This window comes from Sapajus apella, unplaced genomic scaffold (genome assembly GCF_009761245.1).
Source record: "Sapajus apella isolate SASKATOON/1434 unplaced genomic scaffold, GSC_monkey_1.0 scaffold46, whole genome shotgun sequence".
NCBI lineage: Eukaryota > Metazoa > Chordata > Mammalia > Primates > Cebidae > Sapajus > Sapajus apella.
In genome coordinates, this window is record NW_022436986.1 from 924248 (window position 1) to 941698 (window position 17451).

General features: G+C 50.9%; 2 protein-coding genes across 10 annotated transcripts in view; one reads left to right on the plus strand and one right to left on the minus strand.

Annotated features, from left to right (window-relative positions):
* The window catches only part of RUSC2 (RUN and SH3 domain containing 2), a 68849-nt gene extending 55482 nt beyond the window's left edge, over positions 1-13367 (plus strand). For all 5 annotated transcript variants that reach the window (XM_032239975.1, XM_032239972.1, XM_032239973.1 and 2 more), the window contains 10 exons: positions 6462-7100; positions 7349-7534; positions 7701-7841; positions 9305-9381; positions 9584-9758; positions 9849-9954; positions 10651-10697; positions 11509-12325; positions 12432-12569; positions 12651-13367. In XM_032239975.1, the coding sequence (XP_032095866.1) occupies positions 7079-7100; positions 7349-7534; positions 7701-7841; positions 9305-9381; positions 9584-9758; positions 9849-9954; positions 10651-10697; positions 11509-12325; positions 12432-12569; positions 12651-12852 (1911 nt within the window). In that variant the 5' untranslated portion in view covers positions 6462-7078 and the 3' untranslated portion in view covers positions 12853-13367. The remainder of the gene's footprint in view (positions 1-6461; positions 7101-7348; positions 7535-7700; positions 7842-9304; positions 9382-9583; positions 9759-9848; positions 9955-10650; positions 10698-11508; positions 12326-12431; positions 12570-12650) is intronic.
* A 29-nt stretch (positions 13368-13396) lies between these two features.
* FAM166B (family with sequence similarity 166 member B) overlaps positions 13397-17451 on the minus strand; it is a 37400-nt gene continuing 33345 nt past the window's right edge. The window contains exons 1-5 of one of the 5 annotated variants that reach the window (XM_032239983.1): positions 15231-16413; positions 14310-14858; positions 14113-14179; positions 13840-13969; positions 13475-13563 (exon numbers count right to left, since the gene is read on the minus strand). In XM_032239983.1, the coding sequence (XP_032095874.1) occupies positions 13475-13563; positions 13840-13969; positions 14113-14179; positions 14310-14858; positions 15231-15292 (897 nt within the window). In that variant the 5' untranslated portion in view covers positions 15293-16413. Of the gene's footprint in view, positions 14180-14309; positions 16414-17451 lie in introns of those variants that run through there. The other 4 variants (XM_032239984.1, XR_004257428.1, XM_032239982.1 and 1 more) reach the window with 4 other exon arrangements.

The following is a 17451-nucleotide window of genomic DNA, read 5'->3' on the forward strand; positions in this document are numbered from 1 at the left end:
CCACTGAGGCAATAGAGGGGATAAAATCAGCAGGACTTAGAGGCTGACATATTCGGAAATAACGGATTCAGAAGACTGATTCTGAACCTGGATGATGGGAAAGATGAGGCCATGAATAAGGGTTGTAATCACAGGAGATTTCCTGGAAGAGAGATGAGACATAGTACAGGTTTGGACATTTAGGAATTTGCAGTGCCTAAGGGACAACCAAGGGATATGTCTAACAACAACAAAACACACTGGGCATCAGTGAGGTTTATTTTTTGATCAGTGATTGTAGCCACCTCCAAAGAGCCTAGACCTGACCCTTGACCTTTAAGTTCCAAGTGGCTTCCCTAGGCCAGCTCTTTCCCTATTCATTTTATAAACTTTTAAATATTTTATACCAGTGTGTTACAGTGGTGCTGGTGACAGAGATGAGAGGGCTGATCTCTGTTTTCAAGGATTCCAACGAAGGATGGAAACAGAAAATGAAATGGATAATTAAAAAGAGATGGTAATATTCAGTACTGGCCAGTGAGGGGGTATCTAAATCAGACTGAAATGTCAGGGAGGGACTGCTAACACAGTTTACTTAAATTTAATCCCAATCTGGAAAGATTATTAGGATTAGCTTTGTGAAGACTTGTAAGAAGAATGTTCTAGGCTCACAGGATAGTCTGTACAAAACCACAAAGGCACAGAATAGCTTGACCCTTTCTAGGAACTGCATATAATTTGGTATAGCCATAATGCAATGCAGGTGGAACCACTGAAAGATTTTAGTCAGAGAAATGGCTCTTCGCATTTGTTTGTTTTTGTTTGACTTGAGTTTTTGTCTGCTTAATGATATGTTTTGATTTGCATTTTAGAAAGATCACTGGTTGTTTGCTCCTTCAGGCCTTGTTGTTTTTATTTTTTGAGACAGAGTTTCGCTCTTGTTGCCCAGGCTGGAGTGCAATGGCATGATTTTGGCTTACCACAACCTCTGCCTCCCAGGTTCAAGTGATTCTCCTGCCTCAGCTGGGATTACAGGCAGGCGCCACCACGCCCAGCTAATTTTGTACTTTTAGTAGAGATGGGGTTTCTCCATGTTGGTCAGGCTGATTTCGAACTCCTGACCTCAGGTGATCCACCTGCCTCAGCCTCCCAAAGTGCTGGGATTATCGGCATGAGCCACTGTGCCCGGCGAGGCCTCATTTTTAAAAAAAAGTAATTGGGCCCCGTGCAGTGGCTCACATCTGTAATCCCAGCCCTTTGGGAGGCTGAAGCAGGGGGACTACCCGGGGTCAGGAGTTTAAGACTAGCATGGCTAAGACGGTAAAACCCCATCTCTACTAATAATACAAAAATTAGCTGGGCATGGTGGTGCACGCCTATAATCCCAGCTACTCCAAAGGCTGAGGTAGGAGAATCATTTGAATCCGGGCGGCAGAGGTTGCAATGATCTGAGATGGCGCCATTGTACTACAGTGGAGGCAACAAGAGTGAAACTCCACCTCAAAAAACAACAAAAAAAAATTGAATCACTGGTTTTGGGCAGAAGATGGACTGGAAAAGCTGTCTTCTCTGAAGTCAGGAAAGCACCATGTAGAGTGGAAAGTCACTGGAATAAAAGTGGTAGCTGGCACCCACTGGGTGCAGTGGCTCACACCTGTAATCCCAGCATTTTGGGAGGCTGAGGCAGGCAAGTCGCCTGAGCTTGGGAATTCATGACCAGCCTGCCAACATGGTGAAACCCCATTTCTACCAAAAATACAAAAATTAGCCAGGTGGGGTGGTACATGCCTGTAATCCCAGCTACTTGGAAGTCTAAGGCAAGAGAATTGCTTGAACCTAGGAGGTGGAGGTTGCAGTGAGCCTATACCAAGACACTGCACTCCAGCCTGGGCAACAGAGTGAGACAATATTTCAAAAAATATATATATAATAAACTGGCTGAAAGAGGATCCAGGGACAATATGTGGAGTTACAAAGGGAAGAAGGGGATACTGTGACTTAAGGGGTGAGCAGTACCCTCAAAAGAGACTCAGAAGAATTAGGACAATAGAAAAACCAGGAGTGGCGGGGTGCAGTGGCTCACGCCTGTAATCCCAGCACTTTGAAAGGCTGAGGCGGGCAGGTTGCCTAGGGTCGGGAGTTTGAAACCAGCCTGACCAACATGGTGAAACCCCGTATCTACTTAAAATACAAAAATTAGCCAGGCGTGGTGGCGGGCACCTGTAATTGCAGCTACACAAGAGGCTGAGGCTGGAGAATCACTTGGACCTGGGAGGCAGAGGTTGCAGTGAGCCAAGATTGTGCCACTGCATTCCAGCCTAGGTGATAAAGAGAGACTCCATCTCAAAAAGAAAAGAAAAACCAGGAGAGAGTGAAGTCACAGGAACCAAAGGAGGAGAAAGTTTCAAAAAAAAGTTTGAACCAAGAGTTCTAAAGAGAAATCACCTAAGATAAGAATCCTGAAGGCAATATTTGGGGGTAATGAGAGTGGAAACCAGATCTCAGAGGAAGGAAACGGGAGGTAAAGCAGGGACAGCAAATTCTCACAGCTGTGCTGTAGCCTTAGGTTGGGTCTGTTGGCTTCTCAAAAGAAAATGTTTAACAACTATAAATAATATTATTTGTGCTGTCAGGGAGGTCACAGTCCATCAGAAAACTTCATGTTCCTAAACATACACAGAAGAGCTGTCCTTGGGGTAGGCATGGGAGAGAGGGAGATCTCTAGGGAAGAGAAATAGCAAGGATTGACTGGGTCCTTTGGAACCCACTCCCTTCTTAGAGGGCAGTGCCTGTCTGCTGGGTGCATCTCGTGGGATACTGTGGCTGGCGTTCTGAGGGCAAGAAATATCCTGCTCAGAGAGGTGAGGGAGAGGCATTACCAGTGTTTTCTCTATCAGATTGAGACTTTTCATATCAAGATTCTGCTCTGTTTTGTAAGTTTTCAGTCTTCTCTTGATTCTGTATAGCTTTTTTCTAAATGAAAAACAAATGACAATTCATCAAGTTTTGAATGACAAAAGACAGGCTGATCCAATCTGGAAACGACAGAAGTTGAGGTGGGCTGGGCATAGTGGCTCACACCTATAAGCCCAGCACTTTGGGAGGCTGAGGTGGGAGAATCACTTGAAGCCAGGGGTTTGAGACCAGCCTGGGCAATATAGTGAGACCCTGTGTCTACAGGAAAAAAAATTTTTTAAATAGCTGTGAGTGGTGGCACATGCCTGTAGGCCTAGCTACTCTGGGGGGCTGAGGCGGGAGGATCGCCTATGTCCAGGAGTTTGAGGCACAGTGAGCTATGATTGCACCACTGCATTCCAGCCTAGGCAAAAAGTGAGATCCTGTCTCTAAAAAAAATTAAAGTAGGCCAGGCGCGGTGGTTCACACCTGTAATCCCAGCACGTTGGGAGGCTGAGGCAGGCAAAACACTTGAGGCCAAGAGTTTGAGACCAGCCTGGCTCATGGAGAAACCCCATTTACACTAAAAATACAAAAATTAGCCAGGTTTGGTGGTGCACGCCTGTAGTCCCAGCTACCCAGGAGGCCAAGGCACAAAAATCACTTGAACCCAGGAGGCGGAGGTTGCAGTGAGCCAAGATCACACCACTGCACTCCAGCCTGGGTGACGAGTGAGACTCCTCTGTATCAAAAAAAGGAAAGGAAAAAAAAAAAGCTGAGAAGGGTCTGAGACACTGAGCAGCAGAATCAAGATGTAAAGGGATCTTACTGAATCTTTAAGAACAAAACTAATAAAGCAGAGAGCAATGTTAAGTTTGATATGTAACCTGCACTTGAATTGCTTTGGGATACTGAATTGATTGCAAACTCAGAATGAGTCAGCAGTTTGGTAGGGCTTCCAAAAAGTTAAGATGACTGGATTCATTCATAGACTCCAGCAAGAAAGAGTGGATAGTCCCTCACTCCTCCAAACCAGTGAGTGCTCAGTGGATTCCATTGAGTTCTAGACACCACATTTTAAGAAGGAACTGGTGCTATTTAACCTAGAGAAAAACTGACTCAGGTGAATAGTCTGTCTCTGGTTTTCAGAATGTCACATAGAAAAGTGAGAAAACTTATTCTGTATATTACCTGAGGGTAGAACGAAGACCCATTCCCCACAGGGGTCCCCTTCTTACCTGATCTTATTCGTCTTCCTCAACCTGTACTCTGGGAACTTAGTAGAGAAGAGTTTTAAAAGGATAGGAATAAGCAGTCTAATTCAGACTCCTTTATATAGGGGGTATAATAAAGCTGTGGTTGGGAGGACCTAATCCAGTAGCCAGGGTCAGCTCAGCCTTGAAAACTGATAAATAGGCGGAAAGGAAGAACACATTCCCGATGGGAAAAGCAGTGTACTTCATGGCAGGGATGGACTGGGAAGGGTAGGGTCAGGGAGGGCAGGTGTGGAAAGTTTGAGGGGAGAGCAGCCTGGCTTGTAGCAGGTGTGGGCACCTAGCGCACTAAAATTAGATTTTATTCTGGGAGATAAAACAACATTTGTATCTTGAAGCTAGTTGATGTATGTAAGAAGATTCTGGTTGTAGTGGGACTGGCTTCGTGGCAATTCATTCATTGAACAGATCATTGTTCACTGCATACTGTGTGCCAGCCTCTGTTCCAGGCCTTATGGATCCGGCAGTGAACAACATAAAATTCCCACTTTTCTGGAGCTTTGAGGAGTAATGGGCAATAAACACATTTAAAAGACAAGTTTTGATGGTGAAAAATGCTGAAAAGAAAATGAAAACAGGGTAATGGGATAGAAAGCAACTTGCCAGAGGGGCTGAGGTAATCAGAGAAGGTCTTATTGAGGGGGTAGTATTTGAGCTGGTGCCTGAATGGTGAAAAGATTCAGGCAGAAAGAAAAGCAGGTGCAGAAGGCCCCAAGATGTTCACGCACCTGGCGTTTAAAGACAGTGAGCCAGGGAGAAAGCAGAGGTTGTGTAAGCACTGACTGGGGATAGCAGGAGGGTGGAGCTTGAAAGTGCCATCAAAGTGGATTTGGAAACACCTTCCTAATGGGTTGTGGTCCTGGTCCCCCATGACTCTTTGATGTAAATAAGGTGAGGGATAGGAAAACCTGGCCTGATACAATTTCATATGTAGTGCAATGTGGTAAAAAGAACAGTGGTTCTGAAATCGGACTCTGGCTTAGGCAGAATTCTAGCTCTGCCACTTCCTAGTTGTGTGACCTTGAGCAAGTACTTTAATCTGTCTACATTTCAAGTAAGAGAACTAATTCCGACCTCAGAGCTGGTGAGCCCCACTGCTGGTGAGCCCTCACCAGAGCTGCAGGCCGGGTGCATGCTTATAGCGCCATCTTGCGTTTACTTGGAGGTCCACAGTGTTTTGTTGGAAGTGCAGTCCATCCACTGTCCCACTGCAGTGTCCTGGACTTTTCTGTTCTAAGCACCATGTTTTGAGGGACATTGACCTGAAGACTTGCTGAAAGCACAGGAGAGGACCCCCAGCCTTGGGGAACATACCTCTGTTCAAGGGAGCAAATGTGAACTCTTGAGGTTCCAATGCCAGGATCATGAAGAGTGGGAGTGGATATGGATAACAGGAAGGCTGCAAGTAAAGAACTATCTTACTATAGTTAGATTTGCTCAAGAATGAAATGTGCTGGCATGATTGGAGATAGGATAATGAGCAAAAGCTTAAAGTCAGTAATATCTGAAACATTTTCCTCACTGAAAATGTGTGACTGTTACTCCAAGACTTTAAAACAAAGAAAATGGTTCCGCCATTGACAGAAATAGAAGTGATTGGAAAAAAGGAGAAAGGTGATGGATGAGCTGCTGTAGCAAATGTTAACTGAAAGCAGAACTCTAAAGCAGAATGATCTAGAGGTGATGTACAAGCCAATTGCTTCCTCCTGGAGTGGAGTCAGCCTGCGGTAGACCTAAGAAATCAAGGCAGCTACTGTGTGAAAGTACAGGCAGCTCAGGGGCCAAGGGGATGGCCCAGGCCTGTACCTGCAAAAGCATGTTACTAGGATGTGTGTCCCAAGGTGGACTTAGGGTGAAGCAGGATTTGGAAGTAGTGCTGGAATGGAGAGGATCAAGATTTACAAAGTCCAGAAAAACTGAGAAAGCCAACTAATTTCCAAATAAGCCAGATGTGGGTTTAGGAGTCATCCTATGGAAGTCTGAACTCAAACTGTGCAAGAAAGAAAGTGTAAAGTGAGATGCAAGCGTCGAGCCTTAGGATACACTCACCTTTGGAGTCAAGAAAATGCAGAGGGACTGAACAGCAAAGAGGTACAACACAGTTGTAAAAACAGCATCATAAAAACAATAGGAAATGTTTTACAAAAGAGGGGAGCAGTGTCCCATTCCACGAACTTTTACCCATTCAATTCCTGCCAGCCAGGTCCCTGCCCCTCTCCCCAGAGAGCATTATCTCCCATCTTTGCTTCTGGGTCTTCTCTCATTAGGTTTTGGTGTCTGTCTACTGATTCCTTCTCCATCCCTTTGCTACAGGGGGTGGCACTGAAAGCCGACCAGTCCTTCGCTACAGCAAGGAACAGAGGCCAACCACGCTGCCCATCCAGCCCTTCGTGTTCCAGCACCACTTCCCCAAGCAGCTGGCCAAGGCCCGGGCCCTCCACAACCTTTCCCAGCTCTACAACCTCTCAGGCTGCAGCCGTACACAGCAGCCTGCCCCAGTGGCTGCCCCCACTGCTCAAGTCTCAGTCCCAGCTCCCTCAGGGGAGCTGCAGGCATCCACTCCCCGAGCCACTGGCAGAGGTGCCAGGAAAGCTGGGTCTGAGCCAGAGACCTCTCGGCCATCGCCCCTGGGCAGCTACTCCCCCATCCGGAGTGTTGGCCCCTTTGGGCCCAGCACTGACTCTTCTGCCTCTACTTCGTGCTCCCCTCCCCCAGAGCAGCCCACAGCCACAGAAAGCCTGCCCCCATGGAGCCACTCCTGTCCTGCCGTCCGGCCTGATACCTCCCAGCAGCCGCAGAAGGAGGATCAGAAGATACTGACCTTAGCTGAGTACCGGCTCCATGGAACAGGAAGCTTGCCGCCTCTGGGCTCTTGGCGATCTGGCCTCAGCCGAGCAGAGAGCCTGGCCCGGGGAGGTGGCGAGGGCAGCATGGCCACCAGGCCCAGTAATGGTATGAGATCCAGCATCTCCCTCCCAAACCCACCACCTCACACAAGCACTTCCACCTCCCCTTTCGAGTGGTTTCTTACACTCTCACCTGGGGCCAGAGGTTAGGATGTCCACCTCCCTTCCCCAGCATCTGTAGATAATATCCACAGATATCCTAGTGTTTCATAAGGGCCCACTGGGTGGATGTGAAACTCTGACTCGGTGTCTCCTGCCAACTCTTGTCTTTCTGCTAATCTGTTGTGCTTCCAGCCAACCATCTATCCCCTCAAGCCCTCAAGTGGCGGGAATACAGGAGGAAGAACCCGCTAGGGCCACCTGGTTTGTCAGGGAGCCTAGACCGAAGATCACAAGAAGCTCGGCTGGCCCGAAGAAACCCTATCTTTGAGTTCCCTGGCTCCCTCAGTGCTGCCAGCCATCTGAACTGTCGGCTGAATGGTATGTGAGCAGGGTTCCCAGTACACCCGGGGCAGGCTCTGCCGTGGCTAGGAAGGGTTAGAAAAGGGGTCAGTCCCAAAGGAACATGTCTCAGATGGTACAAGGCACTGAACTGGGCTGGAACTCCTGCACCGTTGCTCAGGATTGATTTTTATTTTCTTTCCAGGCCAAGCAGTGAAGCCATTACCACTGACCTGCCCTGACTTCCAGGACCCCTTTTCCTTGACGGAGAAGCCTCCAGCTGAGTTTTGTCTGTCCCCAGATGGCAGCTCAGAGGCCATTTCCATTGACCTGCTTCAGAAAAAAGGTGCATATAACCCCGAGATCAGGCCAGGGACTCTGCTGTCACTACCTCCTCACATTTGCCCTATTACGTAGCCTGTCTTAAATCTCTGAGTGCTGGCCAGGCGCAGTGGCTCACACCTGTAATCCCAGCACTTTGGGAGGCTGAGGTGGGTGGATCACTTGAGGTCAGGAGTTCGAGACCAGCCTGGCCAACATGGTGCAACCCCATCTCTACTAAAAATACAAAAAAATAGCTGGGGGTGGTGCTATGCCTGTAATCCCAGCTACTCAGGAGGCTGAGACAGGAGAATTGCTTGAACCTGGGAGGCAGAGGTTGCAGTGAGCCAAGATTGCACCACTGCACTCCAGCCTGGGCAACAAGAGTGAAAACTCTGTCTCAAAAAACACAAGCAAAAAAAATCTCCAAGTGCTGGGAAGGAGTTGGAGCACTCAGGCACTGGGGCCGGAGGAGGAAGCTGTGTGCTGTGTATCCTGAGTGCGTGTGGGTGAGCAAGGGTCTTTCATCAGAGACTTGAAGAGTCGAGCTCCAGTCCCTTTCCATAGTGAAAAAAGTCTAATGAGGCAGCTTCCATGTCATTAAAAAATGTCTCAGTGTCCTTGGAGGGGTGGGTGAAGGTACTAGAGGGCCCAGCAGCTTGGGTAAGCATGTTGGTGATATCTAGTAAGATCAGGAATGACAAGAAACACTCTATTTAGCAAATAAGTGATCACTGAACTAAGAACATTTTTAGGGAATTGGAGAGAACCAAGCATAATTGTGGGCTGAAGAGGAGTCTGTGAAGAGGGAGAGAGACAGCTGAAGTTCCCTGTGAAAGCAGAAAGGGAGAATCAGAGGTCAGGGAGAAAGAAGAACCGGGCAAGAAGGGGAACAGCCACCTTCCTCCAGGACATGAAGGGGATGCGAGTGAACAAGGGAGCGAGGGGTGTACATACAAGACTGTTAGGATTTTGGAGGCAGAGGGAAGTTAAAGGAGTTTATGACTAGGGGCCTCTTCTCTAAAGCAGGACCAAGGGCCTGAGAGGAGGGGGGTAGATTTTGCATGGCAGTTTGAGGGTGTTGCAGAGGGTGCTGACAAGGCACATATCAAGGAATCGCCCTTGTCTGGCACTGGTGTGAGGGACTTGGGTTTTCTTCAGGTCAGTGGCCTGGTTTCTCAGAGTGGAGAAAACTGATAGTTAGACTGACTCAGGATTGAAATAAGAGGGCTGAGAGGTGAGGACATTGAGAGACTTAACAAAGGCGTCATTGAGGTGTCACCAGGCTGGGAAGTAAAGACAGGAAGTGCTCAAGAACTGGGCAGACCCAGAAAAGGGCCAAGCCTAAAGGTTTTACAGAGACCCATGTGCAGGTGTGAAGACTGAGTAAGTGTAGGAGCACTTTCCCACCCCCACTGAGGTTTCGGCCCCAGCTGAGTTGGCTAAGGACTTTCTCAGGGACCTGTCACATCACATTCTTTCTTTCAGGGCTGGTAAAAGCTGTTAACACCGCTGTGGACCTCATTGTGGCCCATTTTGGCACAAGTCGGGATCCCGGGGTGAAGGTAGGCAAGGAAATGTGGAGAGCTGAGCTCTGCAAGCCCTCGCCTATCCTGCGCCACCACCTTCCTTTGCTGTCTTGCATTTAGAGCCCACAGTTGGGCACTTAGGAATGGGGATAGCAAGAGGGGAACCATGAGGGCCTGCTACAAGAGGACCACGGGCAGGCCTGAGGGGGTTTTCTGCACTTCCCTACTGCACCCGCAGGCAAAGCTGGGAAACAGTTCTGTGAGCCCCAATGTGGGTCACCTCGTTCTGAAGTACTTGTGCCCTGCTGTCCGAGCCGTGCTGGAGGATGGGCTCAAGGCCTTTGTACTGGACGTTATCATTGGGCAGCGTAAGAACATGCCATGGAGTGTGGTTGAGGCTTCCACACAGCTAGGTAGGTGCTGGGTGGCAAGATGGGGACCCTGGGCTGAATTTAGGGTTCCAGAAATTGGTCATGTAACCTGCAACCCTGGCTTCCTCCCAGGCCCATCCACCAAGGTCCTGCATGGCCTCTACAACAAAGTCAGCCAATTCCCAGAGCTCACCAGTCATACCATGCGCTTCAATGCCTTCATCCTCGGCCTGCTCAAGTGAGTACACAGAGCAGCAAGATCCCCTAAACAACCTGCCCTGCTCCCCAGGCTCTGCCTGCGCCGAGAAACCAACTTGTTGGACTGAGACAGAAAGGGTGGATCTGCAGGGTCTTGGCCAGCACACAGAATCTGTCCCCCAGCCGGCTATTGCCTCTCAGTATGTCACTGCTTTCCCACTGTGCCCATGACTGACGCTGGTCACCAATGTGGTCTTCTGCTTTTACAAATATGTCATCTGGCTTATTTGAAAATTAGTTGGGTGTCTCAAGTTCTCTGGACCTTTGTAAACCCTGATCTAAACCCTCATCCTCTCCATTCCAGCACGACTTCCAAATCCTGCTTCACCCTAAGTCCACCTTGGGACACACATCCTAGTAACATGCTTTTGCAGGTACTGGCCCGGGCCATGCCCCTTGGCTCCTGAGCTGCCTGTACTTTCACACAGTAGCTGCCTTGATTTCTTAGGTCTACTGCAGGCTGACTCCACTCCAGGAGGAAGCAATTGGCTTATAAATCACATGCCCATCTATCTCCCTCCACACATGCTCACTGACTCTCTGGAATTAAGTGAAATGAATCCTGCCATGGAAGGGAGAGTTCAGCTATTCTTCCCGTGCTTGACCCCCCTGGATCTGCCTCCTTATCTGGCTTTATTCACAGAAGACTCAACTTTCTTCACCTGTCTCCCTACAGCATCCGGTCCCTGGAGTTCTGGTTTAATCACCTCTATAACCACGAAGGTAATGCCCAGAACCCTGCTCTGTTGCATAAACTCAACCAGGTCAGAATTCAGAGGTGCAAAAGAGGAAGGAAGAGCTGTCTTTTCATTGCTGGAGATGGGGAGGGGGGCCCTACAACCATTCATCCTCAGAGCCTCGGGCTTCCCCCCAGGCCTTCCCCAGCTTCTGCTTGAGTTAAAACCTTGGGCTGGGCATGGTGGCTCATGCCTGTAATCCCAGCACTTTGGGAGGCCGAGGTAGAAGTTCAAGGTCAGGAGTTCGAGACCAGCCTGGGCATCATGCTGAAACCCTGACTCTACTAAAAATACTAAAATAGCTGGGTGTGGCGATGCATGCCTGTAGTCCCAGCTACTTGGGAGGCTGAGGCATGAGAATTGCTTGAACCTAGGAGGTAGAGGTTGCAGTGAGCTGAGATTGCACCATTGCACTCCAGCCTGGGCAACAGAGCAAGACTTGATCTAAAAAAAAAAAAAAAAAAAACCTTGGAGCCAGCAGGATACTTCAGCAATCTGGAAGTCAGAAGTCAGGTAACCTGCAATCCTGGCTTCCTCCCAGCCCCATCCACCAAGTCCTGCATGGCCTTGAATCCCAGCATCTTACTCCTTTAAAGTCAGGGCCACTGCCTGGGGTTGGAGAGTTTAGGCATTGCACAGCTGCGGACAGCAGCATTTACACTGTAATACGTGCAAATTGCCTAGTGCACGGCCTGTGCCACTGTATGCAGCAGCTCTGCCCAGGCTATCTTTCAAAGCCCCACTCAGGCCAGGCTCTGCTTTTCTGTGTGGATCAGTCCCTTTCTCTTTTCCTCTAGACATCATCCAGACCCACTACCAGCCCTGGGGCTTCCTGAGTGCAGCTCATACCGTGTGCCCTGGCCTCTTTGAAGAGCTGCTGCTGCTGCTACAGCCCCTAGCCCTGCTGCCTTTCAGCCTCGACTTGCTGTTCCAGCACCGGCTGCTGCAAAGTGGGCAGCAGCAGCGGCAGCACAAGGAACTGCTGCGGGTGTCCCAGGACCTGCTGCTGTCTGCCCACTCCACGCTGCAGTTGGCCCGGGCCCGGGGCCAGGAAGGCCCTGGAGATGTGGACAGGGCAGCCCAGGGGGAGCGGGTGAAGGGTGTGGGTGCTTCAGAAGGTGGAGAAGAGGAAGACGAGGAGACAGAAGAGGTGACAGAGGCAGCTGGGGGCTCAGGGCGTGGCAGGTGGGCCCAAGGCGGGCATGCCGGCTGGTGGTACCAGCTCATGCAGAGCTCCCAGGTCTACATCGATGGCTCCACTGAGGGTTCCAGATTCCCTCGTGGCAGCAGCAATAGCAGCAGTGAGAAAAAGAAAGGGGTAGGAGGCGGGGGGCCTCCCCAGGCTCCACCACCCCGAGAAGGAGTAGTAGAGGGGGCTGAGGCCTGCCCTGCCCCTGAGGAGGCCCTGGGCCGGGAAAGGGGCTGGCCCTTCTGGATGGGGAGCCCCCCTGACTCTGTGCTGGCTGAGCTGAGGCGTAGTCGGGAGAGGGAAGGGCCCGCTGCACCACCAGCAGAAAATGAGGAAGGGGCCTCAGAGGCTTCACCTGGAGGCATCAAGTGGGGACACCTCTTTGGCTCCCGAAAAGCCCAGCGGGAGGCCCGGCCCGCAAACAGGTGAGAGCCTGCCCAAGGTAGGTATGGAGGAAGGGAGTTTGCTCTAAGCTGGGACACAGACACAGCCCAACCTGGGCAGAGCCTGAGCCCGGCTGCTGTCTCCTAGACTCCCCTCGGACTGGCTGAGCCTGGACAAGTCCATGTTCCAACTAGTGGCACAGACAATGGGTGCCCGCCGGGAGACAGAGTCCAAGGACAGCCTGCAGGAGCCACACTCTCCAGCCCTGCCCTCTAGTCCTCCATGGTGAGCCTGGGGAAATGGAAGGGCTGGGCTGCTGGGGTTGGCTTTTGATGGAGTTTCTCTGACCATGTGCTCTGTCCCCAGCGAGGTACAGGCACTGTGCCACCACCTGGCCACCGGCCCTGGACAGCTGAGTTTCCACAAAGGAGACATCCTTCGAGTGCTGGGGCGAGCTGGAGGAGACTGGCTGCGCTGTAGCCGTGGCCCTGACTCTGGCCTGGTGCCACTGGCCTACGTGACATTGACCCCAACTCCAAGTCTGACCCCTGGAAGCAGCCAAAACTGAGGCCTTGTGCATGCTGGTGGCCTCAGGGGCCCTCATAACCCCCAGACTCAGAGCCCAAGAGCCCTTCCCAAGCCCTCGGCTTGGCTACAGAGAGTAGACGGAGAGCTGGGGCCAAGTATCCCTGTGCTGGCACCTGCTCCCTGTGCTCAGTATTAATTACGCCCCCTTAACTGTCCCAGTGACCTCGTCCAGACCTCCACCCAGGAAAGGAGGGACGGGATGCAGCACTGGGCTGCCAGGATTCCCCTGGCCCGTCTGGGCCAGCCCTTTCATGGGTGTAGACAAGCAAGTCCCATGGAAGCAGGTGGCCCAGAAAGCCATCTGCAGGGTTCCCTAGGCCAGGTGGAGATGAGGATGTGTAACAGTATTGGGGCCAGATTCCCTAAGCCCCCAGCTGTAAATAGGCTGTGGCCAGTGCCTGGTCATCAGAAGAGGGAGGAGGAGCCCAGGTGTCTGTTTATGTATGTATTTATTTATTTATTATACCTATTAATAAAAAAGGTGCTCAGCCTCCAGACCATTTTATCTTCCTGCTTCCCCCACCCTCCCTCCCACCTTTCTTCCTTCCAAAAGGATGGCTGGGATAGATGAAAAGGGAAGGGAAAACTTGATGTCCAGGGGCCTAAGCCAAGAGCTGCTTCTGGAAGGTGCTGAGGCCCAGAGCATCATGAGTGAGATGCCCAAATGTGTGGCCATACTGGAACTTATACCCTGTGTGGCCAAGAGAGTCTGTCACATGTAGCCAGCAGCATGGCAAAGCCATTTCATTCTCAGCCAGCTGGCTAGACATCCAAACAGCCCTCTAAAATCTGGTCCTAACTTATTCCCCACTGTGGGTAGCTACCTCAGTTTGCTTTTCTGCCTAATGATAAAGCTGAACCACATGATCTGAGCCCTCCCATATCTATTAGTTCCAACCACCCCCCACCTACCCAATACCCATACGAACATTCCAGTCCCCAAAGCCTCCCCCGGGGATCATCTCACCTGGCACGTAGCCCCCATAGTTAGGTAAAAGACCCAGGTTCTGTGGGTATGTCCTGGGAAGTTGGGGGAGATGTTTGGGGTCTTTCTGGGCACTGCCCAGTGAGCGCTTCTGCCCAAATTCCTGCAGTGCCTGGTTGGTGAGCACAGGAAAGCTGGAGCCAAAGAGGAAGCGGGTGCGGGGCACATAGCCGGTGAAGCCTGGGGATGGGGACACTAAGCCAACACATCCTGGGGCCTCTCCACGCCTCTGATCCTGACCCCCCTGGCTCTCACCTGACATGAAGAACTTCTGAGGGTCCCTGTCATCCATGGAGTAGGGAGAAGCCTATGAGAGAAGCCCCTGTGCTCTCACAAGCTCCTAGGGAGGTGGAGCTGACAGTCAAACACATATCCCCTAAACCCACAGCCACTCTACTCATGGCCGCTCCCAGCCCGGATACACAATAAGGCCCCCACTCCCACCCCTACACATTGCCCACCAGCTTCTTGGTCTTACTTGTTCTGCTGCCTCCAGTGCTGGCTCCTCCTCCAGCTGTCCCTCTGGCTCTGGCCCTTGGTCCTTCTCTGTGTCCTTTTCTCCCTTGGCCTTCTTTGGCAGCTCTTCACTCCCTTGCTTTCCATGCAAGTGAGTAAAGTCACTCAGCGCCTCGGCCCAGACCTGGCTGCAGTTCTTGGCAAAGATGAACTGTGCCCGGGGTACAAAACCTGGGTTGGGGGAAGGAGACAAGGAAAACTCATTAGTGTTTGGGTCATATGCTCCTGGGAGAGGGTACCTGTGCATACCTGTGTACAAACCTGTGTACCCAGGGATCATGCTGGAGCTGAGCCTTTGGTGCCCACGCCCGAGAGGCAGGCTCCTCCTGGGAACCTCAGTTGATCTTGGAGGCCGAATGGGAGGCAGAAGTGTGCGGTGGACTGTGGGCCAGGCTAGGCCAGGAGGGCCTCGAAGTAGCTGAGCAGTCGCCTGCCCATAGGTCTGGCCCATGCTGAACCGAAGTAGTGGGCAGTGTCCAGTGTACCTGCAGCACAGACTCACCCACTCACCAGAATCCCCCTGCCCTGCCACTCCCCAGAGGCAGAAGAAGAGACATCTGGAGCCCAGATCTTTCTGGACTCAGCTGTGTATATATTTGGAGCAGGCATTTCTAAGTTTTCTGCCTGGGCTTTCGATCCTTCCTCTCTGCTGTTACCCTGTTCCCATGGTGAGAACAACACAAAGCTTTGGGGCAGACCTGGGTCTCACTAGTCCCTTGCTTCTACTTTTCCATCCAATACCGTAGAGACCTCAGCCTCCCAAACCAACCTGTCCGCTTGGCCCCATACTCTAGGCAGCATAATTCCTCCACCCCTACTCCCAGCAGCAAGTGGGGAATGCTGGGTGGGAGTCTTACCCCGGGATATAACGAGGGTTCTGAGGGTTGAGCCCCGGTATGAAGGTGCTGGCCACAGCCATGGGGAGCCTGGCAGTTTCTTTTGTTTGCCTTTGAGCCAAGGCTCTGGTCTGTGTGTACCGTGTCCAGGGTTGCGGGGTCAGAGGAAGGAGGTGGGGCTAAGGGAAGAAAGAAGGGAGCGGGCACTCGTGTGAGGACAGCCAGGGCCAAGGTGGGCAGAACTGTAGAGCAGAGGCTAGAGGGTCTGTCTTTCCAGGACAAAGGTGGTCCTGCATTGCAAGGCAGGGCCCGAACTGAAGGAAGCCCTGAGGTGGGAAGTGGGAGATGAGAGAGCTGAAACCATTCAGGCCACTGAGCTCTGTCTCAGTGACTTCCTGCCTGAGTGCCTGCCTGGGATGTGGACACTGTGCTCCTCGTGAGTCTTCATCAAAGGAATGGGAGACCTGGAGAAAGAGGGTCTGAGGGAAGCCAGGGCCCAGAGGGGAGGTGAAAGAGGACAGGTGATGGGGGATAAAAAGGAATCTAGACACCTCTAGGGAGTAACATCATTTATTTTCAATAATTTAACAAGAGTGGCTTACTGAATACCTGCTATAATCAGAATCATCCATTCAACAAAATGAGCCACGCTCTGCTAGGCTCTGGCCATAGTGGCCAAGTGGGCACCCCATGGGAGCCAGAAAAGCTGTGGGGGATTGAGGGAAGGAAATAGGATAAAGTTTGGGGGGGGGAGGGGTGGTTAGACTAGGAGGCAAGTTAGAATTTGTTTAAAAAAATGATTTCAATTCTAAGAGAAGAAAAAGTACAGACCAAGAAGATGAGTTCTCAGAGGAGGGGGAACGTGATTAAAACCCAGCTCTGGACTGGGTACAGCTGTGCTCACATCCAGGTACTGGGGAGGCTGAGTTGCAAGGATCACTTGGGCCCAGGAATTTCAGTTCAACCTGGGCAACACAGCCAGACCCCACCTCAAAAATAAAACAAAACAAAAAACAGTTGTGGGGCTGGGTCAGGGCCAGGCTGAGGGCTCAGGGCCAACCTTTCTGAGGCAGAGCTCTGTTCCTCTCCCTACCTCCAGTGATGTGCCTGTGCTGACCAAGGGCAGCACTGACATCCCAGGGGAATTGCACAAGAGCGCTGGGCCCCAAGGCACATTTCATGTAGGTCCTCACTGTTCTGCCAAGGACAGCCTTGGAATGTGTCATTTAGAGTTGAGGGAGACTCACCTCACAGCTGAGGAAATATGCTAGAGTGAGGGTGGGAGCTGAGGGGAGAGCCCGGAATAGCAGCAGTGTGTCAAGCTTAACAACCAGACTTTGGCTTTTGTGACAGACACTATCACAGCTTATTACCTATTCCTCACCCCCATGTCCTTTCTTCTGAGGAGCCAGAAACTTCATCAGGGAGGCTTGGATTGCCAGCCTGGAGGAATGAACCTGGATTAGTCTAAGCTCCTTCCCCATGACTGCTTAGGCACAGGCTTCTGGCATTCTGGATAATATGAAGGAAATCTGCTGGGGCAGGGGAGGGTGCTGGGAAAAGTTTCTTTGCTCTTAAAAAAAAGATTCACATCAAATTAGAGCAAGTGAGAGAGACAGGGATGCACAACATGAAACAATGTCCATTCCTGCCCCTAGACTTTCAGGGGATGTGAGGATGAAATGCTGGCAGGCAACTGGAAGCCTTGTAGAAAGCTGACCTGGGGACAAGGCCTGGACATATCAAGGATGGATGGTAGAAAAGAAAGGCCAGGGTCCTGAAGGTAATGTAGGGCCATGGAATTAACCAGCCTTTTTATGTGAAATAGTGAATTTCATTATTAAGGCCACTTTAAGTTTTCTTTTACTTAGAGCCAAAGGCATCATAATTTTAAAAAAACAAAATGGCCAAGCATAGTGGCTCACGTAATCCCAGCACTTTGGGAAGCCAAGGCCAGAGGATCATGAGGTCAGGAGTTCGAGACCAGCCTGGCCAACATAGTGAAACCCCCTTCTCTACTAAAAATACAAAAATTAGCCAGACATGGTAACGCACACCTGTAGTCCTAGCTACTCAGGAGGCTGAGGCAGCAGGATCATTTGAACCCAGAAGGTGAAGGTTACAGTGAGCCGAGAATGCACCACTGCACTCCAGCCAGAGCAACAGAGTAAGACACTATCTCAAAAAAAAAAAAAAAAAAAAATGCTTCAAATCCTTCACCAGAGATATGGACCTTGGCCAA